The sequence below is a fragment of the Vidua chalybeata genome, chromosome 13, assembly GCF_026979565.1.
Source record: "Vidua chalybeata isolate OUT-0048 chromosome 13, bVidCha1 merged haplotype, whole genome shotgun sequence".
NCBI classification, from domain to species: Eukaryota; Metazoa; Chordata; class Aves; order Passeriformes; family Viduidae; genus Vidua; species Vidua chalybeata.
The window spans coordinates 1,765,039-1,783,593 of NC_071542.1; the positions used below are offsets into that span (position 1 = coordinate 1,765,039).

The window sequence follows — 18,555 nt, forward strand, 5'->3', positions numbered from 1 at the left end:
GAGCTGGTGCCACCCCAGGATGCTCCAAGGGTTCCTCTGGCATCTTGGCACAGCCCCTGTGCCCTGGGTTGTATCCTCAGGGGGCTGCTGCTGGGAAGCAGCAGCTCCAGGACCCTGATTGGGACGGGTGCAGGGGATCCCTGCAGCTGTGGCATCCTGGAGGTGCCTCTGCACCCCTTTTGCCAGGGTTACAATCCACCCTGGCATCAGCCTGCTGCCGGGTGCAACGTGATGAGAGGCTGAGACCTGAGCCGCGCCGATGTGACGCAGAGATGGGCGATGGCACCGAGACTTTCCTTGTATCGGATGCTCCCACTTTCCGTCCTCTTCCCAACCAGGGCCACCTTGCATGAAAGAAAATATGGAGAGGGCAGGTGGAGGACAGGGGCTCAGGTTACTGCTCCTCTCCAGCTGCCATGATCTCCATTAGGAATAGGTTTCTGGGGTTTTTTCCCCACTTTTCCAGGTTTGTCTGGGCTCTGTGCTGTGTCCAGCAGCCCTCTCCATTCCTGCCACCACCAACTCTCCTCTTGGCTGCTCTCCCAAACAGCTCTTCCAAGCTCACACCTCCTGTGGGGTTGGGACCAGGCAAGAAGGTCCCGCAGGGATTTGGAAATCCTCTGGCATGGGGTTGGGACGGCACTGGAATGCTCAGAGAGAAACTGCAATGGGAAAGGGGAAGCAGAAACCACTCCCTGGGTGTGGGTCCCACTGTAACCAGAGTGGCTGCTCAAGAAGGGCAGTCAGACAATACTCAGTGTGTAATTCCTTTACTCTTGTTTTTTCATCACTCCTGCCTTTCCCATTTGCTTCTTCTCCATTTTAAAGGACTCCGCATCCTCTTTTCCAGCATTTGTTTCCCTGATTCCCCACGGCTGGAGCTGTCTGTGCCTTTGTCCCCCCATCTCTGCTTTTCCTCTCCCACCCCACTGAGCTCATTTCAGCTATTCCTTGGCTTGGAGTAACCCATCCACTCTGTTGTCCTCCAACAAATAAGCTGACAGGCTAATGAATAGCTTCAGATGGTAATTAGCAACGGAGTTGCTAATAATGAATTTCATTTACATTTTAAGCGCTGCAGAGGGAAAATAAGCCCCTGTCATTAATGCCCCCCTGCTCCCAGCACAGCCTTGGCCTTGTGGGGAATGCACCCTCTGGAAGCCTTTCTGTGATTGCACCGCTCCCACCTCCATTTCGGAGGCTGCGACAAGCAGAGTTCATTAAGCAGCAATTAGAGATGGAGGGGGGGAGAAGCTGCTGCTGCTTCCATCATCCGATGGTGGGGAAGCGCCATGATGCCATGGAAAATGGGCCACGGGAGGCAGGAGCTGGTTCTGGGCCAGGAAAGAAGGGCTGGATGGTTCAGCCAGCACCAGGGATTCACGTGGCTTGCCCAGAGCCCTGGAGCTGTCAGCCCTCCATGTCCATGTAACCCTCCCAGGCTACCTGGATAATGACCCCGAGGGATTTCTCAGTCACTAAAATCCTTCCCGATTATTTCCCTAGGGGTTTAGCACATTTTGAAGGCAGGAATTTCCCTGAGGGGTTTAATCCATCCCTGCCTGCCCAAGGAAGGAGCCAAGTGCCCTCTGCATGGATTCCATGAATTGTTGGCAAAAGGAAAGATGGAGAAATGTCATTGTTTTGTCTTGTACCAGTGAGGAACCCACAGTGGGAGCACAGGGAATAGGTTTGCTCACTACTGCAGAGCACCAGAAGGGACTTGGGAATGCTCAAAGCCTGGATCTGGTGCTGGGGGTGAGCCTCGGAGTGTTGCCTGCCCTGCCTCAGTTTCCCCCTGTGTGCCCAAGGAGCCTCAGGGAGGGTTAGATGGATTGGGAAACAATGCTCTGCATCTACAGGGGTTTTCCAGCACACTGCTTGTGGATGGAGGATCCCATCCCATCCCATCCCATCCCATCCCATCCCATCCCACAGACCCACCCAGACCCCAGTCCAGTGGTTGGATCAGGGGGTGATCCAAATCCACCCCCATTTAGGCAGTGGTATCCACAGAAAGCTGCTTTGGGGACCACAGGGATGTGGGATCCTCCCTAGATAGGATGTGACAGCCACATCCTGCCTTCACCTCCACGGGCATGGGATCGATTTTATTATTTATTTATTTATTTATTTATGTATTTTTTTCAAGCCCTGCTAGGAGTGAAACCAATCCAGGGGCCTCCAGAGGCCGATAAGATTTGACTGCAAGTCAATACTCACATGTCTTTCCACTGTGCAATGATCCCCCGGCCAGCGGGGCGGGAGGGGACAGGCAGGTGACAGGGGCGGGCAGAAGGCCAGCCTGGGGCAGGGACGTCGCCTCTGCTCCGGGAAGGGATTGGGGGCAAGAAGGGGACATCTCCTGGCCTGCAACAAGGATTTTCTGGGATTTCCCACAGTGGGCAGCTCCACACTGGGGATGAATGAGGGACAGGGACTGGGAGAGCAGCGGGGAGAGGGAGGGATGGGGAAGGAGGAGGAGCGGGAGAGAGGGAGAGAAATTGCCCATGAAAACCAGCTCTGCCACGGCATCTGCTCCTCGGAGCTTTGGGAATTGAGAGGTTTTCCTGCCGGCAGAGCCGGGGCTGAGGCTGCGGGGTGCTGGGGGGAGCAGAGCCCTGGCACACTCGATGCACGCTTGCCTGCGATGCCATCTGCCAGGCTTTCTCCTGGCTGCGGGTTCCTGTGGCTTCTCTCATGGCTAATAAGGGTCGAGCTCAGACTCCAAAGTACTTCCCGAAGTACCTGCTGCATCTTTGTGCCATCCCTGGACACAGCGTGGCTGTGCATTCCCCCTGGGAATGCTGCAGGGCAGGCAGGCAGGGTGACATTTGCAGTTAGCAGTGGGTGTCCTTGAGAGCAGCGAGCACCGAGAGAAGGGACCAGGTTCTCTTTAAGGGGGCAGGACTTTGGGAACATTATGAAGGCAAGAGTGAGCTTCTCCCTGTGCCTTCCACCCTCCCCTCCTTCCCTTCTCTGTTCCGGGACAGAGACCTGGATTCCCTGCCCTCCCCTTTGCCTGGCAGGGATGAAGGCAGGAGCTGGGTGCTGGGATGGGCGGCTGAGCAGGGGAGGAGGAGGAGGAGGGGAGGAAGGGGAGGGAGAGGGGGAGGATCTGCTAATTACACAGAACAGCTCTGGGGGCTGCTGAAGTCCAGAATGAAGCAAAGAGCAGCAGAAGCGAGTGCTGCAGAGGGAGCGGAGGAGCCCCAGCATCACCGAGAGCTGGAGCTGGCTGTTATCCTTGCTGGGAGCAACTGGGAGCACCCAGGGGATCCTGCAGCCCCGTCTCCCACGGGAGACAGCCTCTGGCACTGCCACCGAGCCCACTGCCAGCCCCTGGAGAGCCGAGGAGAAAGGGCTGGTGGTTGCAGCACGCGCGGCTGGGCTGGAGGGCAGCGAGGTCAGCCCTGCTATGGTCACGGGAGGCTAGGAGCCTGTGCGGATCCACCGGGAAGAGGTGAAGGATGGCTGCCGAAGGAGGGAGAGCCAAGCCCGTTGCCCAGTCCAGGATGGAGAACTTCCGAAAGGTGAGGACCTCAGAGGAGGAGATGCCATTACCCTTCCCAGACCTGCCCCCAGACGTGGTGGAGATGAAAGTGAAGGAGGGCAGCAAGATCAGGAACCTGATGAACTTCGCCATGGCCCAGATGGAGCTGAAGGGCAGGCGGCAGATTGTGTTCAGCGGCTGCGGCAGGGCGGTCACCAAGACCATCACCTGCGTGGAGATCATGAAGCGCAAGCTGGGAGGGCTCCACCAGGTCACCAAGGTACGCTACAAAACTGTGCTGGAGGTCTGGGAGAACCAGGACCCGCCGCCCGATGGCCCTGCACAGAACCTGACTGTCCACAAGAACGTCCCCTCCATCTGCATCCTGCTCTCCCGGGACCCCCTGGATCCCAACCAGATGGGATACCAGCCCCCTGAGCCCCGGCATGAGGCGGGAGAAGACACATTGGGATCCTCCACCAAGGGGCTGAAGCGGCCGCTGCCGCCTCCCTGCGAGGAGCTGCTGCCCAAGAAGCTGCAGGTACAGGTGTCTGACAGCCCCAGGGGCACGGGGACCACTGCTGGCCAGCAGGACCACTGACCCCAGTGCCTCCCACCCTTCCAGCCAGGTATCGAGGCAGGAATATCCACTCAATCCAGGGTCACTGGTGGGCTGCAGTCTCCCCCTGAGCTGTCCCCCCTTGGCTGCTCTTTGACCCCTGTGGATGGGGGTCCCCAGATTTGGCGTGAGCGTTAAAAGGTTAAACCCACCATGGATTGAAGCAGGTGAGGATGTGGGGGGGGAGCTGGTGACCTTTAATTCAGCCACCCAGGGACACCGTGACCACCAGCCACATCCTGCAGCGACTCCCAGGGAGCCAGAGCAGCCGAGGGGTGCCTGGACCTCCACCACCGCTCCGCACTGCAAACACCTCATCCATCAGGAGAGATGCGTTTGCCCCAAGCTTGTTGGAAGAAAACCTTCGTTATCAAACCCGCTGCTGAGGAGCTGTCGGAGTTATTAATGCCGGGCTCAGCATCCTGTGAGGCTGTGATTCATCCCAAAAAAAATCACCCAAACAAGCACAGGGATTGCTCTCTCCCTGCACCCACAGAGCCAAGCACTGCACTGCGCTGCCTGCCTGTGGGACAGCACAAGGAAATAAAACAACCCACACTGGATACTCTGGTCTGGAGTCGGGGGAAACCATGGTGTGGGGAACTGGGGGCAATGGAAGCGCTGGGCGGGGGGTTATTGTGACTGGATGCAGTGCCCAGCACAGGAGGTTTTGGGGTTGTGCCTTGGCTGCAGAGTGCTTTGGAGCAAAATCCCTGCTACTTCCAGGGGGTAAAGGGAAATGAATGGAAAATAAAAGCTCTTTAGAAATAGTTGAGATATGTCTATGGGAAAATGGGGGGATCATCTGGGCTGCTGGCCATGGCACAGATCAGCACAGTGAAGGTTGCTGCCAGCTCACAACAAGGGGATCCCAGCCAAACTCTGTCCCTTGGAAGAACGGGATTGGGGTCTCCTGTGCCAGCACAGCAGCACCTGGCAAAGCCCCAATTCCAGTGGGGACAGGGGAGATTTGGGGGATGGGTTATGGGATGCCAAGCCTTGACCCACCTGGTTCCCTCTGCCCAGCGCCCAGCGGCACTGCGGGATGAATTAATCGGTATTAAAGAGCAAACCCTTCCCAAAATCCACGTGTGAGGGATTCTCTGGCTGCAGCTGCCTTATCTCCCTGCCTCACTCCGGCTCTACAGGGACAGTCAGCGTTCGCTCTTTGTCAAGGGCTTGCTTGGCTGGGAGCGGGAATGAAAGGAGAGGAGGAGGAAGAGGAGGAAGCAGGGTCTGTTTTGTGAGGCAGTGACCTTGTTATCTCCCTCAGCAGGCAGCTGCTCCTCGGGCCAGAGGCTCGTGCTTATCTGTCCTACTGCAGATTGATTCCCTTCACTTGAACGTTCATTTCCAACTGTTTTTTTTTTTTTTATGTTAATGATCTTTTTTTTTTTTTGTGGGTTTGGGGATGGTAAAGCTTTGGGCTCTGTCCCATGCAGCTCTTCCCAGTTCCCTTCTGCAGTGCAGACCCCATCTGAAGGATCAACCCTTCACCCCACACAGGAACACCGCGTACAGGCACCTACCCCAAATGCATTAAAAATTACTAATAAAATAAATTTAAAACACTGTAATTAATAAATCTCTCTATAAACACCCTGATCAGAACCTTAAGACTGTGGGAGCCACACAGTCAAACACTAACAGCCCTTCACCTCCACTGCTGCCACCTCACATTTCTCTGAGCAAGGAAATAAGAATAAAACCTACTTACTTCTCCTTATTTTGTTAACTTGCAAGATCTTTTTAATGGATTTCATAGGCAGGTAGTTTCCAATCACAGAGGCAGCACTGGGGACTTTACCCACCTTGCTTGCTTTGCAAAAAGGACTGCTAAAAAAGTATTTAAAACAGGATGATGATACCGGGGGACATGGTGAGTGGAATAATCACGATGGTTTTGTGGTTTTGTGCGGCACTGCTGAGGCACAGCCCCAGGGACGACTTTTGGGGCGATTTTGTGCCCGGCTCGGTGCGACGGTGGCTGAGGGCAGCGGCCCACGGTGTGGGGACAGGGACACTCAGAGAACTGGGGAGGCGGCGGACGCGGCAGCTGAGCCGGTCTGAGCCCATTCCCCTCACAGGGACCGCGTGTGGCGGGTGTCCATTGACAGGGACGAGGAGGCTGCACTGGGGCTGCGCGGGCTCGGCTAAACGCGGACAGCAGCAGCCTGAACCCCTCCAGACCGAGCCCGATCTTCTCAAAAAACGCGTCCAAACACTCCAGACCGAGCCCGATCTTCTCAAAAAACGCGTCCAAACACTCCCGAGGAGCGGCTCGGGGAAGCAAAGGAGCCGCGGAGCCGCTCCCCTCACGCACAAAATGGCGGCCGGCCCCGCCCCAAAATGGCGGCGGTCCCGCCCCGCCGCGCCCCCAGCCCGTCCCCGCCGCCTCCCGCCCTTCCACGCTCCCGGTCCGTCCCCGCCGCGCCGCCGTACCCGCCTCAGCGGCCCCCCCCGACCCTCACCTCCATCCCTCCCTCCCTGCCGGTGCGGTGCGGGAGCCAGCGGCGCGCCCCCGGTCCCCGGTGCTGTCTCCCCCCTTCACAGCCCGCCGCCATGCTGGCCGCCAGCGCCTCTCTCCTCCGCCGCTGCGCCGTCTCCGGCCTCCGCGCCGCCGTCCGCCGGCCCGCCGGCCCAGCAGGTGAGCGGCCGCGCTCGTCTCCGTCGCTCCCGCCGCGGTTCGCGCCCGGGCGCTCCCGGCGCGGCGGGGAGCGAGGCCGCGCGGCCCTGCGTGTCCTTGCGGTGACCCCGCGGCCTAGCGCGGGCCGGCCCCGCCGCTCCGGCCGCCGGCACCGGGACCCCCCCGCCGGCACCGCCTCAGCGGGCACCGGGCACCGCCCGGGGACTGCAGCGGGGGGCGGTGGCGCTTTCCCGGCGCCCCCCGCCAAGGTGACATTGATGGAGGGCGGCGGTGACCTCCGCAGCACCGGGGCGCCGGCCCCCCCGCCGGGTCCGCTGCAGCTCCGCGCCAGCCCTCGCCCTCCTAATTAACAGGCCAATTAATTTTATTTATAATATTAACACCTCTTTAGCTCTCCAGTTAATAAGGAGAGTAGGAGGACCAGCTCCAGGCAGCGTGCGGTGATGTAGGCCAGGGTGGCAGGGCTGGTGGAAGACGCAGACTGCAGAGAATGCACTGCCTGTGCATCGCCATTAAGAGTTAATTAACTTCTGCATCGCAATTAATACCTAATTAAGAGACACTAATAATGCTCGGAGACTTGCGTGTGCTTCTGCTGCGGCACGCGTGAGTTAAACAACTGCCTTAGGGAGCCTGTCGCGTCTTTTTAAGCAATAAGCACAGGATTTCTTAGATGCCGCTCAACACCCTTGGTCTTTTGTTATTTTTAATCCGCTAAAAGTCTTTGCTCGCTATTCCTTTGAGGTGCTGAGCCCCGGCTGCTCGTGGGCCTCGCTTCCAGTAGGCTCTGTGTTCTTCTTTTCCAAGGTCTTGTGTTTCAAACACCCCACTTTACACTGCTGCGACCCCTTTGCAGAGGGGTTCTGTTGCTGCAAAACCTCCCCTGTGTAATCCCTGGGCTCCTCGTTCTCATCTTTTCAGTAAATTAATGTTTTTCTTCATGTGTGTTTTTCTTCTGTGCTCATTACCGGAGACAACTGCCCAATTCTGGCCGTCACGGAGAAGCTTTAACATGTTTTTGTGTCATATTAGGTGATTTTAGGCTTAATGCCTGTCGAGTTCTCTATAAAGCAAAGGTGCTTGCCCTTTGGTTCTTCCTTGAGTTGGGAATCTCTGCCTGGATAGGTCGGCTGTGACACACACGTCATGTGTGTGACAGTGACCTTGATGGACCCTGCTGAAACTCAGGGCAGAGGGGCCCTCCAGATACAGATATAAACATTAATGTGGAAAGGAAACACAGCAGCAATTGAGAAACACACCCTGGAAAGCCAGAGTTTCAATTCTTATGGTCTGTATTCACCTCCTGGATCCAGGGAGTGCTTTTGTTGAGGAAAGACTTTAGATTTTGACTTAAAGATGACATTGGAGCGGTTCAATTTAGGCTTCTCTCCAGCTGAGATTTGCTGTTTCTCTGTAGGATTTTTTTTTTTTTTTTTTGGTGTAGGAAAAAGTAAGGATTCTCCTCCAACCAGCTGAGACCTGGAGGGTTTTCAGCTGTGTCCTGGGAGCAGGAGCATTTACAGAGCCCTGCTCTTGCTCTGAGCTCAGCTGTGCAGGTGATTTGTTGCAGAAAGCAGGGTCAAAGGTCTGCTTTGGAGCTGGGGAAAGGGAGGGGGAATTTCCCTACAGGAACCAAAAGAGCATTTTAATTCTGTCTTGGCCTGTTGTTTACTTTTCCATAGCTAAAATAAATAAAGTTATTTTCATGCTTCCGTTGCATAAACCAGTATTGCAGCTGAAATGTTGGACCAGGTTAAATTTTGTTTAAAAAGCAAATTGCCTGCTAATTAGGCTGCCATTAATGAAGCCAAAGAGAAGTATATCAGCAAAAATACAACCCAGTTGTGATGTTGGGGTTTTTTTTGTTTGTTTTTTTTTTTTTTTTTAATAAAACCCTGTAGTTAATTACTGCGAGTGGTTCGTGCTGGGTTAAGAAAGAAAAAGTCAGGAGCTAAATTTGACTTCTGTGAAGCAGAGCTTTGAGCTCCAAGGTCGTATCTGGTGTGTGACCTCTCTGCAAATATTAGTGGAGTGAGATTAGCAGTGGGGAAAGGAAGCACCAGGCTTGTGGTCCTCCAGTTTAGTTGCCTTAGAAAACTGTTCCAACCTTTGTGGGGTTAAAAAAGGCAGACTCATCCAAAAAAACAGCAATTTGTGATAGTGCTGAGTGAAGAAACAAATTAATGATCCTGTCAGACTAATTTGTGCATTAGCATACGTTCTGCTTTTTGTGATTAGTTATCAAATATCAATGCAATTGCAACCTTGAGATCCAGTTTTCTCTTGGATAGACACAGTGATCGATTTTTTTCTTCTTCCAACCCTTCTGTTGGAAGGAATCTCTCTCATCCCTTTGCTTTGGAGAGCCTCTGTAGGAATTGCATGGAATTCTGTTGGTGAGGAATTTTATGTTAAAGCTTCTCAGTCTCACTTGGCTGTGGGAAGAAGGAGAATTCCTGTATTTTACAGAAAAAGGAATGCCAGAAAACCTCTTCAGGAGTGGTATCCAGAGCTGGTTTTTGTGTGTCTTTCCCCTGCTCTGACCAATGCTCTGGGAACTCTTTGGAAGTCTGATATGGAAAAAAGGAGACACTTTGCTACAACATAAACCACGATATTTAATAAGTTACATCCACCCAAGGCTCACCCAGGACTGACCCAGAGCGACTATAACAAGGGAAATCCATATTTTATTTTATTCTGGCCTCTTGGTCAGGACTAAAGCAGTGTTATCTTCCTTTTGCTCCAAGTTTGTTCCTTTTTTTCTGCATTCAGCTGCGCTTCCTGCCCGCTGCTACTCTCACGGGTCACAAGAGTCAGATGAAGAATTCGATGCTCGCTGGGTGACGTATTTCAACAAGCCAGATATCGATGCCTGGGAGCTCAGGAAAGGTAAGTTGAAGACCAGGAAGCATAACCTGGAGAAAATAGATGTTTTGTGACCAGAAATAACAACTTTAGTTGGCGTTTTGTGGACTCCCCGTCCCTGGAAGTGTCCAAGGCCAGGTTGGAGAGGGTTTGGAGTAACCTGGTCTAGTGGAAGGTGTCCCTGCCCATGTCAGAATGGTGGACTAGATATATCTGAGGTACTTCCAACCCAAACCATTCCATGATTCCATCATTTTAATTCCTGGATGGGAGGGAGAGTAACATTTGCTCCAAGGAAAGTGTGTTTGAGTTCTACTATGCTCATTTTTCTTTGGGCTTTGACTAATGGCTCGGCCATAAGTCCCTGCAGGCTTTTTGTGTGGCTGTCTCCAGTTGTTTGCTGTGGAGTTGCCAAGTTTTATTAAACTTAACTCCATTTTTTGGGATGGTGGAGGGCTGGGAGTGTCCATAGGGCACTATGGGGTGTGTGCACAGGGGTTATGGGGCTGGGAGTGTCTGTAGGGCAGTGTGGGGTGTGTGCACAGGGGTTATGGGGCTGGGAGTGTCTGTAGGGCAGTGTGGGGTGTGTGCACAGGGGTTATGGGGCTGGGCTGTGTCCATGGGGCAGTGTGGGGTGTGTGCACAGGGGTTATGGGGCTGGGTTGTGTCCATGGGGCAGTGTGGGGTGTGTGCACAGGGGTTATGGGGCTGGGAGTGTCTGTAGGGCAGTGTGGGGTGTGTGCACAGGGGTTATGGGGCTGGGAGTGTCTGTAGGGCAGTGTGGGGTGTGTGCACAGGGGTTATGGGGCTGGGAGTGTCTGTAGGGCAGTGTGGGGTGTGTGCACAGGGGTTATGGGGCTGGGCTGTGTCCATGGGGCAGTGTGGGGTAGGTATGTGGGGCAGTATAGGAGCAATACAGTGGGAGAGTTCATATTTTAAGGCTAATTAGGCCTTAAAAATGTGATTTCATAAACAGATAATTGCAAGCAGAGGGATCCTTCCAGCAGCACCTGGCTGATGAGGGTTTTTTGGGTTTTTTTCCGTCAGGGAGGAAGGGAGTAGACAGCAAGGGGTTCCTTTTGAGAGCATGACAAGCTGGTCCCAAGTTCCCCTTGGTGTGTCCTTGTCTCCACAGGCATAAACACACTGGTGGGTTACGACCTGGTCCCGGAGCCCAAAATCATCGACGCGGCTCTGCGGGCCTGCAGACGGTTAAATGACTTTGCCAGCGCTGTCCGCATCCTCGAAGTTGTGAAGGTGGGTGGAACTGCTCTGTTCCCATTGCCAGAGCCTGGCAGCAGGGCGGTTTTCCCTGGCTTTTTCCTGCTGCAAAGGACGGCCACACTTCTCCTGCTGCCAGAATCTGTGGCTCCATGATGAGCACAAAGCTTGCTGGCTTCTTGAGGGACTGAGAGAAGTAACTCAGAAAGCTCTCTTGGGGAACACCTGAAACCAGCTCCTTGAAACCTGAACCCAGCCTGGCCAGGGAGTTCAGAGAAGCCAGGGCTTTTATTTCAGCCCTGGAGGCCAGGAGCTCTGCTCTGCCACAAGCAGTGGCTGGGGTGGGAGGTTTTGGAAATGTGTGTTTTGAAGTAACTCCTTCAAACAAAGTAATTCTTTGTTTTTTTGGTTTGTTGTTGGTTTTTTTTTTTTTTTCAGGACAAGGCAGGACCCCACAAGGAAATCTATCCTTACGTTATCCAGGAGCTTAGACCAACTTTGAGTGAACTTGGAATCTCCACTCCAGAGGAACTGGGCCTAGACAAAGCATAAACCCTGTTGGTGAGGTTTGGTGTTGCTTCCCAGACTCTTGGCATGGGAGTCCTGCACCCCAAACCCCCTGGCAAAGACAACATAGGCAAGACCTAATGTGCCCTAATCCCAGACTGAAATAAAGCCCTAAATAAAAATCCTCGTGGAAGTGAAGCCTCTTAACTCAGTTTCCTCAGGAGATGACCAGTGTCATATTCTTTTTTTAAATGTTATGCTTAGAATAGAGATACTGTGTGTCAGACTGCTGCAAATAGTGCTCGATTCTGGATATTTTAAGTCCTTTTCCTCCTCCTTGCCCTGGGATACAATGTCTTGGTGCCAGGGTTCCTGAATCAGCTGTGCTGGGAATGCAGTACCTACCTGCATTTTTGACCTGAGCCTGGTTAAACAAAGCTGTGAAGCTAAAAGGGATGGAAATAACTCGTTTGGGACCTCATGGAAACTTTGTGGGCATTCTAGGCTGCTTCTTTAATGGCTTTTTTTTATTTTTCCCCTGTTATTTTCTATGCCAGGTGGATTACTCAAGCGTTCTGCTGATGCTACCAGATTGTACAGCGTCACTTGGAGAGACAAACTTTAAATCTTACCTGAAATAACTTCTTCCTTTATTGAGTCACAGCGGGAGTGCTGTGGAGTTGAGCCTAATAAAGGAAAAACTGGTTTGACTCAAGCGGTACCAGTGCCTCCTGTGGTTATTTCCTGTTGCTTTTGTAGGGAAAAGGAAGGAACAAACCATAAATGTGCTCTTAGGAGCTTCTGAAGTGTTACTCTGCAAAGCTGGTGCCCAGAGCCTTCCCAAGCACGTGGCTCTGGGAGAGGAAGAGGAGGAGCTGTGTGGAGAGCGTGGCTCCTGCATGCACAGCTTCGGGGAGGAGGAGGAGGCATTTCCCTGGGATGATGTCCAAGCCTCAGGCGTGGGTGGATTGCGGGGGTCGTGTCCTCACCGGGGAGGAGATCTGTTCTCTGGGATAGATATTGTCCCTGTTTTCCACTCAGCTCTGGCCCAGGCAAGGGCTTGGGAAAGAGAACAAACCAACAGAAGTGGGTGGGAGGAGAAGGGAAATACCTTCATTCTGTTCTTTTCCTCCTGGAAGAGGGGAATTTTCTGGGAAAACAGGAATTTCTTTCTGCACAGTGGGCTCAGGACAAGAGCCGTGCGGGGCAGGATGCCCCGCTGGCCCATCCCTTCCCATCCCGTCACACCCCATCCTCCGTGGTCCCGTCCCGCAGTCCCTCTGTCCTTCTGTCTCTCTGTCCCGTCCCGCTGTCCTATCCGGTCCTGTCCCGCTGTCCCTCTGTCCCGCTGTCCCTCTGTCCCTCTGTCTCTCTGTCCCGTCCCGCTGTCCCTCTGTCCCGCTGTCCCTCTGTCCCGTCCCGCTGTACTATTCGGTCTCGTCCCGCTGTCCTTCTGTCCCGCAGTCCCTCTGTCCCTCTGTCCCGTCCCGCAGTCCTATCCGGTCCTGTCCCTCTGTCCCTCTGTCCCGCTGTTCCTCTGTCCCTCTGTCCCGTCCCGCTGTCCTATCCGGTCCTGTCCCGCTGTCCCTCTGTCCCTCTGTCCCGTCCCGCAGTCCTATCCGGTCCCGTCCCTCTGTCCTGTCCCGCTGTCCTATCCGGTCCCGTCCCGCTGTCCCGCTGTCCCTCTGTCCCTCTGTCCCGTCCCGCAGTCCTATCCGGTCCCGTCCCTCTGTCCCGCTGTCCCTCTGTCCCTCTGTCCCGTCCCGCTGTCCTATCCGGTCCCGCAGTCCCTCTGTCCCTCTGTCCCGTCCCGCTGTCCTATCCGGTCCTGTCCCGCTGTCCCTCTGTCCCGTCCCGCTGTCCTATCCGGTCCCGTCCCGCTGTCCCGCTGTCCCTCTGTCCCTCTGTCTCTCTGTCCCGCTGTCCCTCTGTCCCGCTGTCCCGCTGTCCCTCTGTCCCGCTGTCCCTCTGTCCCTCTGTCTCTCTGTCCCGCTGTCCCTCTGTCCCTCTGTCTCTCTGTCCCGTCCCGCTGTCCCGCTGTCCGGTCCCACCCCGCATGCGCGGCAGAGGGGCGCGCCCTTTCCCCTCCTCCCATTGGCTGAGCCCCGCCAGCCCCGCGCTGCCATTGGCGGGCGGGCCACGGGGCGGGGCCAGGGGCGGCCATGGCGACGGGCGGCGGCGGAGCCGGGCCGGGTCCCGGTCCCGGTCCTGCTGCGGGTCCTGCTGCGAGCGGAGCCGGCGGCCGGCGGGGCCCGGGGGTACGTGCGATGTACGGGCGTGCTGGGGGCGCGGGGCTGTGTGCGGTATGTGCTTCGTGGGTATGGGGCTGTGTGCGATATGTGTATGGGGCTATGGGGCTGTGTGGGATATCTGCATGGGGCTATGGGGCTGTGTGGGATATGTGTGTGGGGCTATGGGGCTGTGTGGGATATCTGCATGGGGCTGTGGGGCTGTATAGGATATGTGTGTGGGGCTATGGGGCTGTGTGGGATATCTGCGTGGGGCTATGGGGCTGTGTGGGATATCTGCATGGGACAGTGGGGCTGTGTGGGATATCTGCGTCGGGCTGTGGGGCTGAGGAGAGCCTGGGGCAGTGTGGGGTGTGTGCACAGGGGTTATGGGGCTGAGAGTGTCTGTGGGGCACTATGGGGTGTGTGCACAGGGGTTATGGGGCTGGGCTGTGTCCCTGGGGCAGTGTGGGGTGTGTGCACAGGGGTTATGGGGCTGGGGTATCTCCATGGGGCAGTGTGGGGTGTGTGCACAGGGGTTATGGGGCTGGGAGTGTCTGTGGGGCACTATGGGGTGTGTGCACAGGGCTTATGGGGCTGAGAGTGTCTGTAGGGCAGTGTGGGGTGTGTGCACAGGGGTTATGGGGCTGGGAGTGTCTGTAGGGCACTATGGGGTGTGTGCACAGGGGTTATGGGGCTGGGAGTGTCTGTAGGGCACTATGGGGTGTGTGCACAGGGGTTATGGGGCTGGGCTGTGTCCATGGGGCAGTGTGGGGTGTGTGCACAGGGGTTATGGGGCTGGGAGTGTCTGTAGGGCAGTGTGGGGTGTGTGCACAGGGGTTATGGGGCTGGGAGTGTCTGTAGGGCAGTGTGGGGTGTGTGCACAGGGGTTATGGGGCTGGGAGTGTCTGTGGGGCACTATGGGGTGTGTGCACAGGGGTTATGGGGCTGGGAGTGTCTGTGGGGCACTATGGGGTGTGTGCACAGGGGTTATGGGGCTGGGAGTGTCTGTAGGGCAGTGTGGGGTGTGTGCACAGGGGTTATGGGGCTGGGAGTGTCTGTGGGGCACTATGGGGTGTGTGCACAGGGGTTATGGGGCTGGGCTGTGTCCATGGGGCAGTGTGGGGTGTGTGCACAGGGGTTATGGGGCTGGGCTGTGTCCATGGGGCAGTGTGGGGTGTGTGCACAGGGGTTATGGGGCTGGGAGTGTCTGTAGGGCAGTGTGGGGTGTGTGCACAGGGCTTATGGGGCTGAGAGTGTCTGTAGGGCAGTGTGGGGTGTGTGCACAGGGGTTATGGGGCTGGGCTATGTCCATAGGGCACTATGGGGTGTGTGCACAGGGGTTATGGGGCTGGGCTGTGACCGTGGGGCCGTGTGGGGTGTGTGCACAGGGGTTATGGGGCTGGGAGTGTCTGTAGGGCACTATGGGGTGTGTGCACAGGGGTTATGGGGCTGGGCTGTGTCCATGGGGCAGTGTGGGGTGTGTGCACAGGGGTTATGGGGCTGGGCTGTGTCCATGGGGCAGTGTGGGGTGTGTGCACAGGGGTTATGGGGCTGGGAGTGTCTGTAGGGCAGTGTGGGGTGTGTGCACAGGGCTTATGGGGCTGAGAGTGTCTGTAGGGCAGTGTGGGGTGTGTGCACAGGGGTTATGGGGCTGGGCTATGTCCATAGGGCACTATGGGGTGTGTGCACAGGGGTTATGGGGCTGGGCTGTGACCGTGGGGCCGTGTGGGGTGTGTGCACAGGGGTTATGGGGCTGGGAGTGTCTGTAGGGCACTATGGGGTGTGTGCACAGGGGTTATGGGGCTGGGCTGTGTCCATGGGGCAGTGTGGGGTGTGTGCACAGGGGTTATGGGGCTCGGCTGTGTCCATGGGGCAGTGTGGGGTAGGTGTGGGGCAGTGTAGGAGCAATACAGTGGGGGAGTTCATCTTTCGGAGTTGCAGACAGGGAGGCACAGCACTGTGTGCAGCGTATAAATATAAATATACAAATAAACACATGCATGTACACACACAGAGGTGTATCAGCACAGCATCCCCTGGCTAGGAGGGGCTGTGGCACATCCAGAGGGATCTGGGGGGGCACTGCCTGCCTGGTCATTCCTGCTATAAAGCTCTGTCATGCTAATTCAGGCTGGAGACACTGAAGCTAATCCCGGCTGTGCTCTCCAGTCACCATCCCGAGTCCTCTGCTGTGTTCCTTTCATTCCACATCCCTCCTGTGCCAGCTCTCGCTGATTTTCCCTCTATTTTCTTCATTACTTCTCGTGTTTGTGGAGGTTTTTTTTTTTTTTCCTCCCCCTTGCCCTTAGGAGCGTTTGTTCTCCTTGACAATAATTGGATAAAAGAAGAAGCTTGGAAGGCTCCAACCCCAAATTAAAACATACAATCCTTACATTTGTGTTTGATTAACCTCTCAGTAAATCTCCCCCACCACCTTTTCCCAAGTACTACTGCAGCCAGGCTTGCACAGGAACTGGTGGTGACTACCTGTGCTTTTCATTAGCATCACCATTCCCAAATAATCCTTTCATCTGCTATCAGACCTGCTTATTCCTTTTCCTCTCCCTCCTCCCGGGCTGGGGAGGAGGAGCTGTCCCTGGGGACAGATTTCCCTGCTGACCTTGAGCTCCCAGCAACATCGGATGCTCCGAGTTGACTCTGCTTTACTTCATCCCCGTGGAGAGGTGCTAAATGCTTCTCCCACTCTTTTTTTTTTAGCTGATTTGGGCTGAAAAGAAGAGGCTGAACAAGGGGGCAGATGTGGTGGAGAAAAGGGGTCCATACATCATGAGCAAACCTCCCTCCATTCAGGCCAAGCTGAGTAAGTGATGCTTGGTGGACTCTGCCGGGATTTGGGGCGTCATTTCCACCTCTCTCCCAGAGCCGGGGTTACCAAAAGCCCTTTAATTCCTTGTTGGGAATTAAAACCTTTATAAAACCCCATTAAAAACCCACAGAGATGCCTTTGGAAAGCACTGCACTGCGCCCACGCTCACCTGCACCACCCTCCTCACCCATTCCCCAAAAGAAGAAACCCTTTGGGAGCACTTGGGAATTTTTCTCTCTGTCCCTGTGCTTGGCTTTCAGAGAGGCAGCGGGAGCTGGCAAAGGCAGCGCTGCGAAGGCAGGGGCTGCTGGGGGCACCCACTGCCCTGAAACCAACTCCTAAAAGGTCTGACCCCCTCTTCCTGTTTTCAAAATGCATTTTTCACTTTTCTTGGGGAGACTGGGAAACTCAGAGGATTGAAAATAAAGAGTTTGGGACCTTATTTTGCTGGCTCTGTTTGGCCAGGAACACCCAGTATAATAAAATATACTGCTTTTCTCTTTATTTTGGGGATGATTTGGTGGCATGGATTTATTTGGGTATCCTGGGGCTTAGCTGGTGGTGGCCCTGGGTGGGAAGGAGTGGGATTCCTGCCCTGGCTCCTCAGCCTGTCAGCTCCATGGATGTGTTTCCACCTAAAACATCTGTGCTGGTCTCCCTCCCGTGTTTTCTGGCAGGTCTGTGAAGTTCAACAAGGGCTACACGGCGCTCAGCCAGACAGCTGATGAAAACCTGGTCTCCCTCGACTCAGACAGGTGAATATCCCAGGATTTTGGGTAAATATCCCATGATTTTGAGGGTGGGGGTGCTCCCAGATGGCTTTTTGGGGGGGTTGATTTTCCTTGTCACTTGTAGAACATCCCTGACGGCACTGGGCACCTCAGAGCAGCGAAACGCTCCTGTTGGCCCAGATTTCAAATATCCCTTAGGGTTGCACTGCCAGCTCCTTTCCCCCTCCAAATTCCCTTTATCTGCATCCTGAAGACCCCATTTCCTGGCCAGCTCTGTTTCTGTTTCCCCTCAGTGACGGGGAGCCAGGATCCAGGTGTTCCTCGGGATACTCCTCCGCTGAGGCAAGTGCGGGGCTTTGACTCTGACACTGTGGGGTCCCCAGGGGCTCCCTCATTCCCCTGACCCCTCGAGGCTCTGGCTAAGGGCTGGAGGCATCACCCCACAGGGCATGGGTGTGTGTCCATCCCGCAGAGCTCCTCTTTGTCCCCCGCAGCAGGTGACCCAGGACCTGAGCCGGCAGCTGCTGCAGGACGGGTACCACCTCGACGAGGTCCCCGATGACGAAGACCTGGATCTCATCCCCCCAAAACCTGCTGCCTCCTCTTCCTGCCCCTGTTGTTTCGGAGAAAATCTCTCCTGTGTGATCCAGTAGCTGCACAAGAACGGGTCAAAATCCAGCACTTTTGTCCCGTGGGATGGCCGGTGGGTGTCCGGGTCCCGCGCCGGGATGGTGACACAAGGACTGAACGATGCTGCTCACGGCAGAGACCAAGTGACTCCAAAAGACTTCTCCTTACACTCAGCAATATCAGGGGGAGGTGGCACAGTGACATTCTGGTGACCTGGATGGGACCTGGCACTTGGCTGAGGTGGGAAGGGAGGACAGGCAGGGCCTGGCACCTCCACAGTGGTATAAAGGGAAGGATTTGGGAGTCTCTGGGGTTGGAGCTAATGGCTTATTCCCATTCTCCTCAACGCTGCTTTGATGCAGGTGAGGCACAGCCCAGGCCCCCCGTCCCAGCTCTGCACAGGGCTTGGATTTGGGGGGCTGGAGAGCCTCCCTGCTGCAAACCATAAACGCTGCCTTAAACCATGGTCCTGCTCTATGACATAGAGGACAATCAGCTTCTTATACAGAAACCTTATTTAAATATTTCATGTCAAGAGACATGAACTGGTTGGGGGGTGGGGGGGGCATGTTTGTTTGTTTGTTTGTTTGTTTTTTACTTGTAAAAGGGAGCACTCAATAAACTGGATCTCATTACTCAGAAGGGGTTCTGGTGCTGTGAGAGGGACTCCTGTGCTCCCTCATCACGTTTTACTCCTTTCCTGTGCCTGAGGAGCAAGGGGGCCACAGCCAGTGTTGGGGGGATGCTGGAGCTGCTCCCAGCCTCTCTGTGCCCCTCC

The 18,555-nt window shown here is 55.3% G+C and overlaps 3 protein-coding genes across 4 annotated transcripts; all 3 read left to right on the plus strand.

The window, feature by feature from the left end:
- Positions 1 to 3,458: 3,458 nt before the first annotated feature.
- Positions 3,459 to 4,882, plus strand: RPP25 (ribonuclease P and MRP subunit p25). 2 transcript variants are annotated; one of them, XM_053954791.1, is made up of 2 exons: positions 3,459 to 4,034; positions 4,119 to 4,882. In XM_053954791.1, the coding sequence occupies exons 1-2, from the start codon at positions 3,471 to 3,473 to the stop codon at positions 4,248 to 4,250; spliced, it is 696 nt and encodes a 231-aa protein (XP_053810766.1). In that variant the 5' UTR covers positions 3,459 to 3,470; the 3' UTR covers positions 4,251 to 4,882. The 2 variants fall into 2 exon arrangements, with proteins under 2 accessions (XP_053810766.1, XP_053810767.1); XM_053954792.1 differs by having other exon boundaries at positions 3,459 to 4,207.
- A 1,564-nt stretch (positions 4,883 to 6,446) lies between these two features.
- LOC128794884 (cytochrome c oxidase subunit 5A, mitochondrial) lies at positions 6,447 to 12,079 on the plus strand. The gene is made up of 5 exons (XM_053955157.1): positions 6,447 to 6,759; positions 9,538 to 9,654; positions 10,766 to 10,887; positions 11,290 to 11,412; positions 11,916 to 12,079. The coding sequence occupies exons 1-4, from the start codon at positions 6,462 to 6,464 to the stop codon at positions 11,401 to 11,403; spliced, it is 651 nt and encodes a 216-aa protein (XP_053811132.1). The 5' UTR covers positions 6,447 to 6,461; the 3' UTR covers positions 11,404 to 11,412; positions 11,916 to 12,079.
- Positions 12,080 to 13,514: 1,435 nt separating this feature from the next.
- FAM219B (family with sequence similarity 219 member B) lies at positions 13,515 to 18,551 on the plus strand. The gene is made up of 6 exons (XM_053954681.1): positions 13,515 to 13,616; positions 16,308 to 16,410; positions 16,677 to 16,761; positions 17,094 to 17,171; positions 17,441 to 17,489; positions 17,642 to 18,551. The coding sequence occupies exons 1-6, from the start codon at positions 13,521 to 13,523 to the stop codon at positions 17,798 to 17,800; spliced, it is 570 nt and encodes a 189-aa protein (XP_053810656.1). The 5' UTR covers positions 13,515 to 13,520; the 3' UTR covers positions 17,801 to 18,551.
- The last annotated feature ends 4 nt before the right edge of the window (positions 18,552 to 18,555 follow it).

What these genes read in the sequence shown, in the direction of transcription:
- RPP25 (XM_053954791.1), top strand. Translation starts at nt 3,471, where the DNA reads ATGGCTGCCGAAGGAGGGAGAGCCAAGCCCGTTGCCCAGTCCAGGATG. An exon ending in TGCTGCCCAAGAAGCTGCAG is followed by an intron (nt 4,035 to 4,118) that starts GTACAGGTGTCT and finishes CCACCCTTCCAG; the next exon opens with CCAGGTATCGAGGCAGGAAT.
- LOC128794884 (XM_053955157.1), top strand. Translation starts at nt 6,462, where the DNA reads ATGGCGGCGGTCCCGCCCCGCCGCGCCCCCAGCCCGTCCCCGCCGCCT. An exon ending in TGCCTGGGAGCTCAGGAAAG is followed by an intron (nt 9,655 to 10,765) that starts GTAAGTTGAAGA and finishes TTGTCTCCACAG; the next exon opens with GCATAAACACACTGGTGGGT. An exon ending in GCATCCTCGAAGTTGTGAAG is followed by an intron (nt 10,888 to 11,289) that starts GTGGGTGGAACT and finishes TTTTTTTTTCAG; the next exon opens with GACAAGGCAGGACCCCACAA.
- FAM219B (XM_053954681.1), top strand. Translation starts at nt 13,521, where the DNA reads ATGGCGACGGGCGGCGGCGGAGCCGGGCCGGGTCCCGGTCCCGGTCCT. An exon ending in CTCCATTCAGGCCAAGCTGA is followed by an intron (nt 16,411 to 16,676) that starts GTAAGTGATGCT and finishes CTTGGCTTTCAG; the next exon opens with AGAGGCAGCGGGAGCTGGCA. An exon ending in CGGGATACTCCTCCGCTGAG is followed by an intron (nt 17,490 to 17,641) that starts GCAAGTGCGGGG and finishes TGTCCCCCGCAG; the next exon opens with CAGGTGACCCAGGACCTGAG.